General features: G+C 44.5%; 1 protein-coding gene across 1 annotated transcript; it reads right to left on the bottom strand.

Moving 5' to 3' along the window:
- Nucleotides 1-13,487: 13,487 nt before the first annotated feature.
- Nucleotides 13,488-17,138, bottom strand: IRF2BPL (interferon regulatory factor 2 binding protein like). Its single transcript, XM_058162423.1, has one exon. The coding sequence runs from the start codon at nt 16,424-16,426 to the stop codon at nt 14,273-14,275; it is 2,154 nt and encodes a 717-aa protein (XP_058018406.1). The 5' UTR covers nt 16,427-17,138; the 3' UTR covers nt 13,488-14,272.
- Between the last annotated feature and the right edge of the window lie 351 nt (nt 17,139-17,489).

A 17,489-nucleotide genomic window follows, 5' to 3' on the forward strand; every position in this document is an offset into this window, starting at 1 on the left:
AATCTACGGTATGATCTACCATACCAAGAACCAAAAATCTGGTAGCGTATTTTCATTGCATTGCATCTGATGAAGTAAAACTCCAGTTTACAAAAGTTTGATTAGATGCCATCTAGTTGTTTTTGACTCCTAACCCCCCCGTCATAGATTTTTCATGATGATGTATCCTAAACTGGTTTTTCAAGCCTCCCAGGAAGGTACTCATTGCCAATATAACTGAATCCATTCAATTTGCTGCTGGTTTTCTTCTTTTTCCTTCCACCTTTCCTAGAGAGATGGATCTCTGCATAATATGTCCGGAGTAGGATAATTTTGAGTCTGGTCATTTGTGCCTTGAATAAAAACACTCTGTTCATGGTATATTCAGTTTTCTCTAATACCAAATTTCAAAGGCGTCAACACTCTTCTTATTTTGCTTTTGCTTTTCTTTCACCAAAGCTTAATCTTTTAACAAAAGATGCTACCCTGAAAAGCTAAGAGCCGTGGTGACGCAGTGGTTAGAATGCAGTACTGCAGGCTACTTCTGCTGGCTGCCGGCTGCCAGCAGATTGACAGTTCAAGTCTCACCAGCTCAAGGTTGACTCAGCCTTCCATCCTTCCCAGGTCAGTAAAATGAGGACCTAGATTGTTGGGGGCAATATGACAACTCTGTAAACCACTTAGAGAGGGCTGTAAAGCACTGTAAAGTGGTATATAAGTCTAAGTGCTGTTGCTAGTGTTACTGCAAATTTCTTTGATCTTCCTGCCATCGTTGCCCATCATTCCTAGTTCACCTTATGGGGAAGGCCACTATGCAGAGAAAACATATAGTACATCTATGCCTTTTCTTCTTTTCTCCCAGCCTAGTTAGACATGTTTGTAACTGTGGGCTTTCTTTTCCATTCTCCCCACTTTCACAAATCCACAGCTATTTTTAGTACATTCCACACTTCCAGGAACTACAAATCTTTCTAACATGTGAGCCTACATATCTGGGTTGGTTTTTTTTTAGTGTTTTCTGAAATATTCCTCTTCCCATATCTAGTTGTAATTTTGATGTATTCAAACGCAGATAATGGTAACATGATGCAGATGTCCAACATATACTGAAGATGCCAGTATGAGAGAGAAATAATGAGTATTGTGACACAAGTCAAAACCAATTAATATTATAATTTAGTCTGACCTTAAAACTATTTTTCTAGACTTGGAACGTATGAACAGATCTAACATTCCAGCTCCAACTTCCATATTGAAAAATATGAAAGTAGCAATCACAGGTTCATTCATTCCTGAACCTGCCCCTTTTTACAAATTCATTGGAATGTGGGTTTCAAATCTCGATTTTGATGAGCAAAATAGGGCCCTCTCAATTCCTGGCAGACAGATGGGGAAGAAATGGAGGCAGTGACAGATTTTATTTTCCTGGGCTCCAAGATCACCGCAAATGGGGACTGCAACCAAGAAATTAAAAGACCCTTGCTCTTGGGGAGGAAAGCTATGACAAATCTAGACAGCATTCTAAAAAGCAGAGACATCACCCTTCCAACAAGAGTGCATATAGTCAAGGCTATGGTTTTCCCAGTTGCAATGTATGGCTGTGAAAGTTGGACCATAAGAAAGGCTGAGCGCCAAAGAATTGAGGCCTTTGAACTCTGGTACTGGAGAAGACTCCGAGTCCCTTTAATTGCAAGGCGATCAAACCAGTCAGTCCTAGAGGAGATCAACCCTGACTGATCTTTAGGCGGCCAGATCCTGAAGATGAAATTCAAATACTTTGGCCATCTAATGAGAAGGAAGGACTCACTGGAGAAAAGCCTAATGCTGGGAAAGATTGAGGGCGAAAGAAGAATGGGACGACAGAAAATGAGGTGGCTGGATGGAGTCACTGAAGCAGTAATCATGGGCTTAAATGGACTCCAGAGGACAGTAGAGGATAGGAAGGCCTGGAGGTACGTTGTCCATGAGGTCGTGATGGGTCGGACACGACTTCACAACTAACAACAGAGTGGCCTTTTCCTATAGCAGGGGGGTCGCTTTCAGCCTTCAGAGGTGGATATGGTATGTTATAAATTGGTCATACAGAGTGAATGAAATATAAGGTTTCATAGACCAATTACGTTTTATTAATTGCACTTTTTCAGAGAAAGTGCTACTGTGCCTAGGAATGTTCAAAGGCCACGTGGAAAATGAATGACAGTTTCAGAAGAAAATATCAACAACCAATTTGAACATTTAATATAATTGATCTAATAAACTTTCTAGTGGGCCTGCCTTTTGGTACATCTGCATAAAACCCTCAGTCATTCAACTGTTCCATTATTGACTCCTTTACCTGCTGACCTTCCAATTTTTCATGATTTGATAATTGGACGCTCAGTTTTATCATGGGCTACAAGTAGTACACTCATTCAGCCACACATTGCTATAGTTTTCTTTCAGAGTTCCCAGTTCCGGTTGTGGAACTTGAATGAGTGGAGAAGTTGGGACAGCAATGTGTCCCCCTTGTCTTCTATACACATCTCACATTTGGATCCTGATAAAAAGTTTAGAATTAAAGAATACTAAGGATTTACTTCACTTACTAAAACTTAACAGTATGCAACACCTTCTCACACACATTACAGGTAGTCCTCAACTTACGACCACAGTTGAGCCCAAAATGTATGTTGTTAAGTGATAAATTTGTTGAGTTTTGCCCTATTTTATGACTTTTCTTGCCACATTTGTTAAGTGAATTGCTGCAGTTGTTATATTAGTACCATGGTTGTTAATGTGAGTCAGTTGTCAAACGTCTAAATCTAAATCATGTGAGCATGGGGATGCTACAACAGTCATAAGTGTGAAAAATGGTCATAAGTCACTTTTTTTCAGTGCTGTTGTAACTTTGAGTGGTCATTAAATGAACTGTTGTTAAGTCGAGGACTACCTGTATTTTTTTCTTTGAGCTTTCAGAATATAACTGGCTGAAAAATAGAGGCGGGAGATCCAAATCCATTGCCTATGCATCTCTTTTCAACAAGGAGCTATCATTACCGAAGCTGATTAATATGGGCACACAGGATCTGTTCCCCTAAACTTCAGATCTTAATGGAAATTAACCATCACTGCCATAAAACAAGCATGACCCAGCTGTTCTATGTAGATGGCACATTCCCTTAGGCATCATCCACAAAGGCTGGACATATATGCACGTAAAGGCACGTAAAAATTGAATCAAGCAGAGATTCAAGGGGAGCCTTTGGATGCAAGGATTTGAAACTGTTTTCTTGGCCACAATATGGAACTGGGATACCCATTGTCTTCTTCCAATATGTTTTTTCAGCTTCCCAGTTGCACCAACAACCTCAGACTCCCTTGATGATCTCTCACAATCCAGAACTACTCACAACTGCCTACTGTTTAAGTTAAGCCAAACTGGTCGATATTACCAGTGGTGAAATCCAAATTTTTTTACTACCGGTTCTGTAGGCGTGGCTTGGTAGGCATGGCAGGGGAAGGATACTGCAAAATCTCCATTCCCACCTCACTCCAGGGAAAGAATACTGCAAAATCCCCATTCCCTCCACTCCTGGAGGAACGCTATTGCAAAATCTCCATTCCCACCCCACTCTGGGGCCAGCCAGAGGTTGTATTTGCCGGTTCTCCAAGCTACTCAAAATTTCCCCTACCGGTTCTCCAGAACCTGCTGGATTTCACCCCTCGATATTACTATCTCTGCAAGGATATTGATGGGACCAGGGCCTACATCAAGAATAGATCTGGTCAAAATAGACAGTTGGAAGAGTTGCCACTCTTTCTAAGTCCTCTTTTTTTCCCCCAACACCTTTTTTCTTTCTTTTCATGTAGCATGTGGTGAAAAATGTTTCTAATTAGGGGTCTCTTGCAGAAGCATTCTGAATTTAGATTGATACCCAAATAAAATCAGGTTTGAAGCTGTGTATCACCCTCAAATCTAGATCACCTACTTCTGATGCAAGGTCGGAGAGATTTTTCTTCACATCTTTATTTTGTTTTGGAAATAGCATTAAAAAGCAGCCTAGGGCTTTCAGTGGTTCATGACTCAGTGTATTTCACAGATGTATAATTAAGCCATCCAATCATGGGATGAAAATGGAAATATCACATTTCATGACTAAAGCGGAAAGCTTAAGAAATTTGGCCAAAACAGAACAAATGCCCTCTCAAAATTAGAATGGAAATAAAAGGATTCTGTACATACAATGAACAACCTCTAAGTCTGACCAGGTGGCTCAGTGGCTAAGACACTGAGCTTGTCAATCAGAAAGGTTGGCCGTTTGGCGGTTCGAATCCCTAGCACGGATCACTAGCACGGATCCCCTAGCAAGAGATTGGACTAGATGACCTCCAAGGTCCCTTCCAACTCTTTACTGTTAATGGTTAACCTTTGCCATAGACCTGAGAAAACACTTGTTATTAATTGAATATTTCTTTGACCTAATTCAAAAAGATGCAGAAATTGTGCCATGATGCACATAGTAAGACATGCAAAAATGAATTGGTGTATAGCTTATAAGGCATCTAGATATCACACCTGCTCCTTGAACTTGTCCAAACAACATAGTGAATTGCACCTCTTTTCTCAAAAAATGTAGTAGAACAGACAGAAGAGATTTTCAAAAATGACAGAGCTTTTACTATGAGGTATTTTCAAGCCCTAACCTGTAAAACATATTCTTTTTTTACATTAAAAAATGCAAGTATAAAAACTGGTGGCTTTATGTTAATAGATGTTCGGCTCTTCTAAAGTCCACAAAAAGTGGGGTGGGATGGAAATAACAATGGAACTAACATCCTTTTCTAGGTTTTAGATTTCACCTAAAGAAACCCTTTTTCACACTTCCGTTCAACACAGATAATCTTACCAATTAATATTGCAAGAATATAATATCCAATTGATCTTAGTAGGTTGCCTATCCACTGGGCTCCAATTATAAAATGCTACCATCAGTTAAAAAAGGTGTGTCATGTTGTGTCAACATAGCCAGCACCCGAAGAACCAAAATGAGTCACTGAATTCTTGAAATGCAGAGTAAGTTCTTCCCAGCTGTGTTCTTCACATACTTTGCAGGCAGCACATTATCGGAATCGCGTCACAGAAAATCTGGAATCAAATATTTTGACTTTTTCATGTCTGAAGTATTTCAAAAGGCACCTGTTTATTTCCATACATTTATAATTCTTTTGTTTCAAAGATCGCAAAATATTTACCTAACTTTAAAAAAAAATCAGAGAACCTTAAAATGAAAAGGAACATCTGAAGCAAAAAAAAATCAGTAGCAAAACATAGATTCAATCCAGAGGCTGTTGAAAAACTAATCTATGGGTTTCTGAATTGTGTACCCTAACCTCAGTTACATATACTTTCCTAACCTAAACAGTAAACTGGACTGCAATCTAAAATATATTTTCTTAAAACCAGATTTCATACATCTCAACAAAGCCTTTAACTAAATGTAAAATTTATCCAGCTCTGGGAATGGAAGTCATAAAGAAGCATATCCTAATCCTGTATTTGTCATGATCAGAAATAGCTGTGAGAAGGTTATGCCACAAAATTCCAACATCTACTGGTGCAGTTTTCTTCTTAGATGGAAGTGATACAGCTACATTTAGTTAAAAAAGGCCTTAGAAAGCCCTTACCTATGCAGTGTGATGGTTCCTCACCTGTTTTCACCAATGTCCATGCAAATAAGGAAACAAAGATTCTACTGGTCTGTTCATCTAACAATGGGATGTTAAAGGAGTGATGTCTTGCCAGACAAAACACTTGGCAGCCCTTACTTGAGATTTCAGAACTAAATGGAAGGCTGGGTAAAATGCTCCAGATGGTAGTCACCACCCTTTAGTCAACTGGAACAAGAAGGCATGCGAATACGACCACCTTAATTTTTTTAAACCTCCCCCCCCCCCCACAAGGAAGGGCAGAATGCCTGCCAAGATGAGTCCTGTACAACAAAGATAATCTAGCTTTGCCCTACACATCTTTACTTTTGTTTTCCCTCTTTTTGGTATGGTGGTTACAAGACTGTGAGCCTGTAAAGAAAATGGCCAAAATTCCATACCCCCACAAATGCTAGAAATAATTCCAGAAACACACATATTAGGAAGTACTTTATAAAGTGAGCTATGACTTCAAATAAGCATGGTTTTCATAACTACCGATTTTCATGTCTTAAATAAAAGGCTTATTTTAAAAATGGGAAGGCACTAACTACACAATGAACCAGTCACAGTTGAATCAAACACAATGCATAATTCCAGCTGGGGTAATTTTCTTTTGGTTTAGGGTGTTATGCAAACCCAGGAAATGGGGCTACATACATAATGCCTGTATTCTATAGGCATATTACCCTAAGCTGTTATGAAATGTTTAGATTTGACTTAGCATGTTGTATAACCCAGCTACTATGGTTTTCAGATTCTAATGTATACTTAGCACTATCTGTGAGTCCAATCAATTTTGATTTATTCAACAGACTATGATTTCACAAATCATGACTTTAGATGAGGTTGGATCCACGGAAAGCCCTCCCCCCCAAGATACGTACATACACACTTAAGAATGTGTTTATAACATAACATAACATAACATCAGAGTTGGAAGGGACCTTGGAGGCCTTCTAGTCCAACCCCCTGCCCAGGCAGGAAACCCTACACCATCTCAGTCAGATGGTTATCCAACATTTTCTTAAAAATTTCCAGTGTTGGAGCATTCACAACTTCTGAAGGCAAGTTGTTCCACTTATTAATTGTTCTAACTGTCAGGAAATTTCTCCTTAGTTCTAAGTTGCTTCTTTCCTTGATCAGTTTCCACCCATTGCTTCTTGTTCTACCCTCAGGTGCTCTGGAGAACAGCCCGACTCCCACTTCTCTGTGGCAGCCCCTGAGATATTGGAACACTGCTATCATGTCTCCCTAGTCCTTCTTTTGTTAAACTAGACATACCCAGTTCCTGCAACCGTTCTTCATATGTTTTATCCTCCAGTCCCCTAATCATCTTTGTTGCTCTTCTCTGCACTCTTTCTAGAGTCTCAACATCTTTTTTACATCGTGGCGACCAAAACTGGATGCAATATTCCAAGTGTGGCCTTACCAAGGCATTATAAAGTGGTACTAGCACTTCACGTGATCTTGATTCTATCCTCTGTTTATGCAGCCCAGAACTGTGTTGGCTTTTTAACAGCTGCTGCACACTGCTGGCTCATATCTAGATGGTTATCCACTAGGACTCCAAGATCCCTCTCACAGGTACTACTATTGAGCAAGGTACCACATATACGGTACTGGTGCATTTTGTTTTTGGCCTAAATGTAGAACCTTACTTTTTCACTGTTGAATTTCATTTTGTTAGATAGCGCCCAATGTTCAAGTCTGTCAAGATCTTTCTGTAACTTGAGCCTATCTTCTGGAGTGTTGGCTATTCCTGCCAGCTTGGTGTCATCTGCAAATTTGATGAGTTCCCCATCTATCCCCTCGTCCAAGTCATTGATGAAGATGTTGAAGAGTACTGGGCCTAAAACAGAGCCTTGGGGTACTCCACTGCATACTTCCCTCCATGTGGATGTAGTTCCGTTGAGGACTACACGTTGAGTGCGGTTGGTCAGCCAGTTACGAATCCATCTGGTGGTGGTGCTGTCTAACCCACATTTTTCTACTTTATCTAGTAGTAGGTTATGGTCTACTTTATCAAATGCTTTACTGAAGTCCAAGTAAATTATGTTCATTATGTTCAACATAAACACTTAAGAATGTGTTTATGTTCATTTTTTTTCAGACTGTGCTACAAACTAATTCCATGCTTACCCAGAAGTGATTTCCACCAAATACAATGGGACTTATTCCTGAGTAAATGTGCATAAGATTGTGAGGCTTAACCAGTTTCGTTCTCCATTTTTGGTGGGGAGATTTGTCATATGATCACTCAGGAGAACTAAGTTCTGAGCTGTGATGCCTTCCTCTTGAGAATGATGCCGGTCTCCGGTTTCTATACAAATGACTTCAGTAGGAGGCCTCAACGGCTGACTTACTAGTACAAGCCACAAAGTTTTGCACACCATCAAAATCCAGACCAAATGAACCCAAGTATATTTGGGGAAAAGGCAGGTTGTCTGTTTGGAGTAGATCAAAGCTGCAAAAATCCATACAACCACTAGATCAGGGGTCTCCAACCTTGGCAACTTTAAGACTTGGGGACTTCAACTCCCAAAATCCCTCAGCCAGCAAAGCTGGCTTAGGAATTCTGGGAGCTGAAGTCTGCAAGTCTTAAAGTTGCCAAGGTTGGAGACCCCTGCACTAGATGGTATCAATGAGATGCACAAACTTGGATCAACCAGATTTTGCAGCTGGGATCTATTAAGGCCCACAGGAGAAAGGCTTCATGAATACACAAAATTCATCGTCTCTCCTCCTGCCTGGCTAAACATGAAAGGTTGGTCAAGTCAGCCAAGAGAACTGAGCCACCTCAGAATGTTCCAGCCTCAAGTGGGTGGTCTTTTGTCAAATATGCGGCTTCTTCGGCCCTGCTTTGCCCCGATGCAAGTCAGTAGAGCAGGAATTAAGGGCTCACGCTCTGCAGCACGGAGAACTTACCCAGATCAAGGGCCTTCTCCCTTAACCGCATCTGCTTCCACTACAGTGTGCTTCTTACGTTTGCTCCCTTGCAAAGGCAGGGCCAGGCTGTTAATTTTCCAAACCTTCTTTCCCTCTTCCCCCTCCCACACCACGGGAGGAAAAAAATAATAATTCTCTTTCCGATATATTGGATACAACTGTCGCCTACCCGCCTCCATCTGCAGCTGAGCCTAGGACACTAACTACGGGAAAGGCAGAAACGGATCCAAAATTAATCCTGACGCGGCTACTATTCTGCCCCCTCCTTTTTTTTTTTTTTTGCAAACCAAGCTTAGTCTTGAACAATAGAGTGGCTGTGTGCCATCGGCCTTTCCCCTTCCACCGACAGAAGCCTTGCGGGGACAGGGTCACAGCGTGGAATTCCGCTGGGCTCCAACAAGCCGCGCAGACGCTCTGCGTGTCCCCATTCCGAACCCTCCCGTGGGTGGCTGGAGGCCGGGGGGGGGGTGTCGGGGATCACGTGCCTGTCTGGTCCAGGGGCCCCGTCTAGCGGCGTTAATTCCTTGGGTCCGGAGGCCGAGGTGTCCCACGCCGCCCCTCGCAAGCTCGGTGGTTGCAAAAGCAGCTAAAATCAGAACTAAGCGGGCTGGGATTTGCCTCCCTGTTTTTTTTTCCCCACCCGCCCGCCTGCTTCCTTCTCCTCCTGCTTCGTTTGTCAAAGCAACGTCGGAGCAAAGGAGACTCCCTTTGCTTTTGGAGCTTGAAAACAAAGCGACCTTAACCAGCTCCGGGCGTTTTAGCGGGTCTGGGAGGGATGGCGAGCAGCTGGGACACGACCTCACCGCTCTTGCTAAGGGAGGGGGAGGCGGAAGACAGAAATCCCATCCAGATTGAATTTGGTTTTTATAAAGAGCATCTTTCTTTTTTTCCCCCCGGCAGTCGGGCTCTTCCAAAATGGAGGACAAGAGCGAGCGTGTTTGGGGAAACTAGGTGTAGCTACTGCGGGAGGAAGGAATGCGCAATTTGGATAAAGGGGCGGCTTTTTTGATACGGCGCCAGCTTCCTCCGAAAGGTCGCAATGGGCATGCAAATGAGCGGCACGGCTGCTGCATCGCCCATTTGGGAACGCCTCAATCGGGGGCATGCGCGTTTTAGTTTGGCTCGCGCAACTGCACCCGCCGAGAGCTCTGGAAAACACCGAGTTGTGCAAGAGTACAACCATCAATCACAGCTCTACCCCTTCTATGAAATACAATTTTATCCTTTCTGAAAATGTGCCCTCGGGGACTCTAGTAGCTGTTTCGGTTTGCTTTCCGCCTACTTTCTTTTTTTTTTTTTTTGGCATCTGCGCTTACTGCTTTTTGGTTGAGTGCCTGAGTGAGAAGATGCGAAGGCTCCCCAGGGGCTCCTAAGAGCCAAAGGGGTGTGTGTGCAGATGTAGAAGGTGAATCTGCATCCTAATATCCTTGCGTCGCGCACGGAGAGGAGGGCAGCCCGTGCAATCGGTAAGATTGGTCTTGACCCATCTAGTTACAAACACGTAATCTCTCCCTCCCTCTTTTTATTGGATGTGGGGGGGGGGATGTGGTTTGGAATTCTTTTTGGGCTTGGTTACAAACAGATATGAACCGACCTAGTGCGTTGTGAAGGATGTCCAATCTAGAAGTCAAATTAAGGAACCATCCCGTGATGGATATTTATCCAAAGCCTTCTTGAAAAGCAGACCTGCAACAAAAGCAAATCAGCTGTGACCCCCTCCCTTCTCTTCACTTCTCATCCCATCCACTAGGCTTGGCTAGGGAGGAAGGGAAGATAGGAGGGAACTTCTTTTAACTTACCATAATACAACTTAGCATTTAGAGGATTCCTGTCTTTCTCCCACAGAACTTTAACATTTTTTATTCTGCCTTTATTAATTTAATAAATAACTCAAGGGGGTGAACATACATAATCCTCACAACAAACCTGTGACGTGCTTTGGGGTCACCCATCTGGCCCAAAGTCACCCAGCAGGCTTTTGTGCCTAAAATTGGACTAGAACTCAAGTCTCCTGGTTTTTAACCTGGTGCCTTTATCCACTACTAGACCAAACTGCCTTCAACATTGTAATGCTTTTCCATGAACCTATAGCCTGTCTTGATGACTTGGATAACAAGATAATGAAAGGCAATCACTACTTATTTGGTTGGAGAGATGTAGCTTTAAGTTTCAGGCTGCAATGGGAGAATTGTGGCTCAGAGCCAAAGAGGAAGCTGTGTTGCTGTTGAAACTTTGACAGTCAGCATAATAGCGACAAAGCTAGTCTTCTAATTCAAAGCAACAGGATGTGTCACTGTGGCATAGAGAAAAAGTTCACCGGGGCCTAATATAAACATCTATCTTGTGAACCAAGGAGTCAGGACTCTTGCTAATTGCTATTTCCATGCAATTTTCTTTTTAAAACAAAAGGCAGAAGAAGAAACCTTAAAAGTAAAGAATTTTTGGGTTATGATGGAACACAAATTTTGGAAATCATGGGGCAAGCTAATGTTTATAGAACTTCATCTGCAACTAAACATGTTTCACTCAGGGGGTTGCTTTGTTTTACTTTTTGCTTTAGGGAGAATCACTAAGGCCACACCTCCTGAACCACCACCTCCTGCAGAAGGGGGCATTAGCCCTTCCCTCTTTACTGCAGAGTTGGGTTTTTCAGGAACTCCCTAGCTCAGGAATTTCTGCCACTTTTTAAAATGTTTTCCTAGTGTACATGTATATTTTTTATGTCAAAAATCCTAAAGCATTTTAGCTTGGAGCAAGAGATAAAATGTTAAAAAATAATTTTGGTCTTTTAAAAAAACTTCCAAAATGGGAAGAAAACACTAGAGAGCAAATAACAGAATTTCATAGAAAGAATGGAGCAGAGAATAGGTCATATTAATGTTGTCATCTGTATGTAATGTTTAAAAAGCTTCAGCAATCATTTAAAAGGTTCATTCATTGTGACTAGCTCCTTAATGGACTAGAGGAAATGGAAAGTCACATGGTTACAGAAAACCTTCATACAACAAATGCTGTCTAAGTTATAGTTAATTTTAATTTGTGACAGTGATAACAATGCATTGCAATCTTCTTTCTCACATATGCCCAGTCTCTTGACAATTTCCTTGTCAACAGAAGCAAGATGGAGGGATAAACCAATTATTTTGAAAAATATTTTTTAAATAGGGAAATCTGCAAATTAAGGATTTTAGTAGAGCATTTGCTATAATGCATTTAACTATATATTCCCATCAAAACTATTTCTTGCGAGATATCCATAAAGTAATGAACAGTGAGAATTGAAAGGGATTTTGAAAATTGTCTGATCCATTATCTACCTTCACAATACAAGCATAAAGCTTAACGTCTGATGCACATTTGCTGAGAAATAACATCAACGGGAGTTTATTCCTAAAAGGCAAATTCAGGGTAGCATTATTACATTGCTTGTATTGCCTCTAGGGCTACTCTCTTATTCTGTAAATTCCAATAAAATAGAATCAGTATGGACTGATGCCATCTTAAAGAACTTTATTTTAAAAACAAAAAATGTGTATTGTACATGTATTCATTCCAAACTGCAGGTACTGACAAGCAAATCTCAAAATAGTGAAGATACTCAGCTGTTGAAATCCAGATTAGCACAACCCTAAAAAAGGTAGCTTTATTTATACTCCCATCCTGAATAGAAACTGTAGTACTCACACCAAATACAAGCCCAAAGGCCAAAAGGGCTGTTTTAAAATGCCTCCTCCCATCTGTTTTTCAATGGGCCAAATGTGTAAATGCTACTGGCTGCTGGTAACCTGTAGTACAATGGACTGGGGCCACCTCTTCATTCATACTACAAAAGCATTGAAACATCAACAATGTGCTGTTTGTTTGCATTTCCAGCCAGAGGGGCCTGTGTGTTGATTCTCCCTCTTGATCTGATCAACTAGCAGGCATTTTACCACACCCAGATCTCATGAAAATGCAAATGTCACTTCTGTAAATGTAATAAAAAGAATAGTTGCATCCAACCACTGCCAGGAGGAATACAGTTCAGTCTAATCACTCTGTGATTAGTAACTACTTTAGGGGGTGGAGGAGGCAACCATATACCTGCATGTGTAAGGAAATCAATCTTTTTAAGATGAAAAGTTGTGTATTAAAACACATGCTGCTTTAATCGGACCCTCTCTAATCTCCCTCCCCAAATAAGATTTGGTTGTTATTAATTGCAAAAGTCATTGGATGCTCCCTTACACAATGTAATCTTTATGTTCACTAGGACATAATGCAGAACTTTATGTTCACTAGGACATAATGCAGAACCGAACATAGATTTAGCGTCAAACAAATATTCATAGTCTTCAATTACATGTTTTTTGTATGAAAAAGACCTTAACAAATTGCAATCCAATTTAGTGCCTGTTTCTTCAGAAGTAATCTCTAATTTATGTCATGGGCTTTACTCCAGAGAATCATGACTGCAGACTTAAACAGCAAATGAAAATAAATCCTACTCCATACATTTGGGACTGTTTCTGAATAAACCCAGGGAGGATGTTATCTCCCTGTGCATCTCTTTTTTTAAAACCCTCTTTATAACAAAATCCTTACAGCTGTAGAATTAAAAGGGGAAATGACAGGGAGGGGGGGGGAGAGAGAGAGAGAACAAGAAAATGCTTAGTCAGCAGCTGTCCTGTAATATTAAAAGGTGAAATGTAAGTAGGCACAGTGCCAGTGTCTAGATAAGCTCAATAGTATCATTCTCTCTTGTGGTGTGTGTACAAATGGTACAGAATAAGTAAAAGACCTGTGGCAGAATTAAGGGTATTCAAAAAGGTCAGCACATTTTGTCCTTTCTGTTGTTTATGCACTGAGCAAAAAAATAATCCTTACTCAGGAACTATTAATATCAATTGAATTTATTACAATTTACTAAGCTCCAAGGCACATTACAGTGTTCTGTTAACTACAGAAATGTATAAAGGACAAACAGAGCATGTTTTCCATTTACAGCAATTTTGCTCTAGTGTTAAAAAGCTTCCGTGCATCATAAAGCCAAAACAAAAACAATTAACAAAACAAAAACATGATTTAAATTTCTCAGATCAATAGAAAAAAAAGAAACTTTTTACAAAGTTGCAACAAAAAAGTCTCTCCTATATTACCCTACAATGTTGCAAAAGAATAAAAAGAAATAAAAATAAAAACGGGGTGGGGGGGGGAGAAAAAGTGAAATACTAACATTCTGGGGCTGTAAAACATAAGCTGTCACCATTTTTGTAGCATTTTTTTAGGCATGACACTGGCCCTGCCAAGGAAAAGGGATATTTTCTTTTTCTTTTAGAGAAGTGCATACATTTACAAAAATACACACCAGCAGCAGGTAATTGCTAAAGGTTATTTAACCATGTACCTAGCCAACACACTGTCAAGGAAATGAGAAACAGGTATTATATGGTGACCAAACAATATTATATTCTGTTTTAACAAAACAAAACAAAAAAGAACAGCTCTATCCTTCAAATGAAGAAGGGTACATACCTTTGTTTCAAAATATAGAAACATACGACGAAAATAAGATCTATACATAAGACTAAACTTTTTGTAGTATTGTCCCATGTGTTTTGAATATTCACAATTCTACATCTTCAGATGACTGAACAGCATTGGATTTGCTGTTTTGATTTCAAGGGTCTCTCTCCTTTTTCACTTTCACATCCCCAGCTAAAATGGTCGCAATTTCCCCCTGCATAAATGCCCAAGGTACGTTGGAACCTACTAAAGGGCATTTCTCTCCACTGGGGCAATAGACTTCACCAGTTGCCCCCTGAGCCTTGATACTCTCCCGAGAACAAGGGAAGCAGAACTTGTGACTGGGCACCGAAGGGCATTGCACAAAGTGTGTGTCTTCCAAGCGTTCATGGCAAATGGTGCAGCACAGGGGTCCGCTATTGGCCATGGGCGAGTCTGGAATGTTTTGGGGGTGCACTTGGTCCATGCCAGGGTGGGTGTTGGGGGGTGCAGGGGCTACTTGCAAGTTCAGATCCCCATTGCGGGAAGCCAGGCGACGTTGGCCTGGCACAGAGGCAGGGGACACTGGGCTGCTGCTGTTTCTCCGGGTTGAGGTGGTCGAGTGCACAGAACTGCCATCCTTGGGTGAATGGGCATTGCCCAGAGTATCAGCCACTGACATGAGTGCAGCCATGGGCGACTGTCCATTCTGTGGGGCTGATTCAGGTGGGGTGGTCCGGTTGGAATGAGGTCCCAAGGGTGGTGGAGGGGGTGGCACTCCACCAAAGCCACCTGCAGTCATGGTAAGCTTGAGTGCCTCACTCTGGCTAGCCATCCATTGCTGTCGCTGCTGCTCATCGCTCAACTTGAGGCTACCCTCCGATGCAGAGTCCGATGGCTCTGGAGAGGCCTTCCTCTTGCGCATGCCACCACTGCTGCCTGCACTGCTACTTCCCCCACCAGGCCCACGGCTAGAGGCTGGCCCACCTGACCCCGCACTAGAGGACGAGGTAGGGACCCGGGGTAATGTGATAAGAGTAGTGGGCAGCATCGGGCAGGAAGCATCAAGGTAGGGCTGGGGTAGCATATCAGCACCCACCATCTCTTTGAAGAAGCGCACTGACTCAGGCAGGAGGTCACCCAAGAGACGCCAATCCCCTGAGCCGTGCTTCTTCTCATATTCGAGGTACTTGAAGCCTGAGGAGAGGCCACGGCCAAAGTCTTTCATGCAGTCTTGGTACATTTGCTTGGCCACACCTGAGGCACTGGAAAACACGGTGCCAGAACCACTAGGATATTCGATGAACAGCTTTAGCTCATAGTCCAGTCCAGGCTTAGAGACAGCATCAAAGGCAAAGATGCGGCCCAGCAGTGCATGGTCCTTCTTGAATCGCACTTCATAGGGTGTGCAACCAGCCAAGGTCAGCAATGTTTCGCGTACCAGCTTTGGCTTGCTGGCCCACTCCTCTGCACGGTTGCGGAGGCTTTCACTCAGCTCTGCCAGTGCCTCAGCATTGCGCTGCTTCTCCTTTAGCTCCCGCTCTTGATCCCCGCTGCTTGACACAGAGCCCGGCCTCTTCCCACACGGGTCCCCTGAGGAAGAAGTTGAGGAGGAGGAAGAGGAGGAGGAAGCCGGGGGGCCTCGCGGAGGGGGCAGTGCCACCCCAGAAGTGGCCGGCCCATTGAGCAGCGTCTGGGGCAAGAGGTTGGGTGGCACGTTGAGCTGGGCCCCGCTGCTGCCAGAAGGGAGACCACTCACCAGCCCGCCGTGAGCTCCTCGCCTGGAGGATGAGGAGGAAGAAGAGTTCGGGCTCTGACGATTCAGCTCCGGCGGCCCGTCATCCGGCGCTTTGGGGAAACCATTGGGTCCGCCCAGGCCGTTGGGGAGGCGGCCCGCATGGCTTCCACTCAGGCTGCCTGGAGGTGGCGGCGGCGGGTACTCAAAGCGGCCTCGTTGCTCGCTAAGCCCGTAGCGCTCTAGGCCCGAGGGTGCTTTCGAGGAGGCGGCGTCCACATGGTTAAGCCCCTGAACTGCAGCCGCCGCCGCTGCCGCTGCCGCCGCCGCCGCTTCTTTGGCCGACAGCGCGATGGCTTTGACTCCCACCGGAGGCGGCGGTCCTGGCGAGCGGCCGTCCTGGAAGCAACCGTGAGCCCGCTTGAGCTGCCGAGCGGTCTCGATGACAAACTCGATGCGGTCGGCTCCCTCGTAGTTGACGCAGCCTCGGCAGACGGGCTCGCTGAAATCCCAAATCATGGCCCAGGGCATGCGAGGCAGGTCGCACAGGTAGCAGGACTGCCGCCGCGAGGACGACACCTGCGCCGCCGACATGGCTGCCCGGCGAAGGGGCTCTTCTCTGACCTCGGTCGCTGCCTCCTCCTGCCACCCTGAGGGGGCTTCCTTCTTCTTTGCTTGCCTTTTACCTGGCCAGGTGGGAAGCTCTTCCGAGGGTCCTCGAGCGAGGGCCGGGGAACGGTCGCTTCTTCATCCACTCCTCGGCACTTCTTCCGACGGCGCCTGTAAGCAGCGGCTGTTCTTCCCCCTCCCTTCGCCTCTCGTCCTCCTCCTCCTCTCGCGGTGTAGGATGCGGGACGGAGAGGTGGTGAGGGGAAAGGCACGGAGGAGGAGGAGGAGGAGGAAGGCGGGGGGCTGAATAGGAAGCTGCTACCTGCTGCTTGACCCAATCGGACCACTTTCCCAACGGTGTGGAGAGGCGGGTAGAAGGACAGAGGGTGAGGGGAGACCCCACACAACAGCGCGCGGGCGCTCAGACCGCTCCGGGAAGTGGGTGCGCCTCAGGTTGGCGGCGGTGGCGGCATCCTGACAAGCAGCCGGGTCGACTCACATCCTCGAGAGCCCCTCGGCATGAGACGTGGGGAAAGCCCGAGAGTCACTCTGGACGGCTGCTGCCGAGTCTTCCAAGCGCCGCTCTGCCCCTCCTCGCACGGCGCTCCATCCGCTTCTCGCTACTCAGTTCAGATGCCACCTGGGTGGAGCGCTCACGTCACGGCGGGGCTCTTGCTCGCGCGCGCTCTCCCTCCCCCCCTCCCCTGCTTTTGCTTGTTCCCCTTTCTCGCACTGACTGAGTGACCGACTCACCAGCTTCTTCTCCCCCCCCCCACCCTTCCTCCTTCCTCTGGGTGGAAGGAGGGGAGAGCCCACTTGTTCCACGGCTACTGCGCAGGCTCGGCACTCTGCCCATTTCCTCCTTCCCCTCCCCCCCCATGTGTACAACAGCTGAAGCAAGGCGAACTGCTTCATGGAAACCAAGGAGATTCTCTCTCTCTCACTCTCTCTCTCTCACACACACACACACACACACACACACTCCCCCCACTCACTTACACTCACACACAAACATAACCCCCCTCCCCTCTCTCTGACATGCAGACTG

This window comes from Ahaetulla prasina, chromosome 1, assembly GCF_028640845.1.
Source record: "Ahaetulla prasina isolate Xishuangbanna chromosome 1, ASM2864084v1, whole genome shotgun sequence".
Lineage (NCBI taxonomy): Eukaryota > Metazoa > Chordata > Lepidosauria > Squamata > Colubridae > Ahaetulla > Ahaetulla prasina.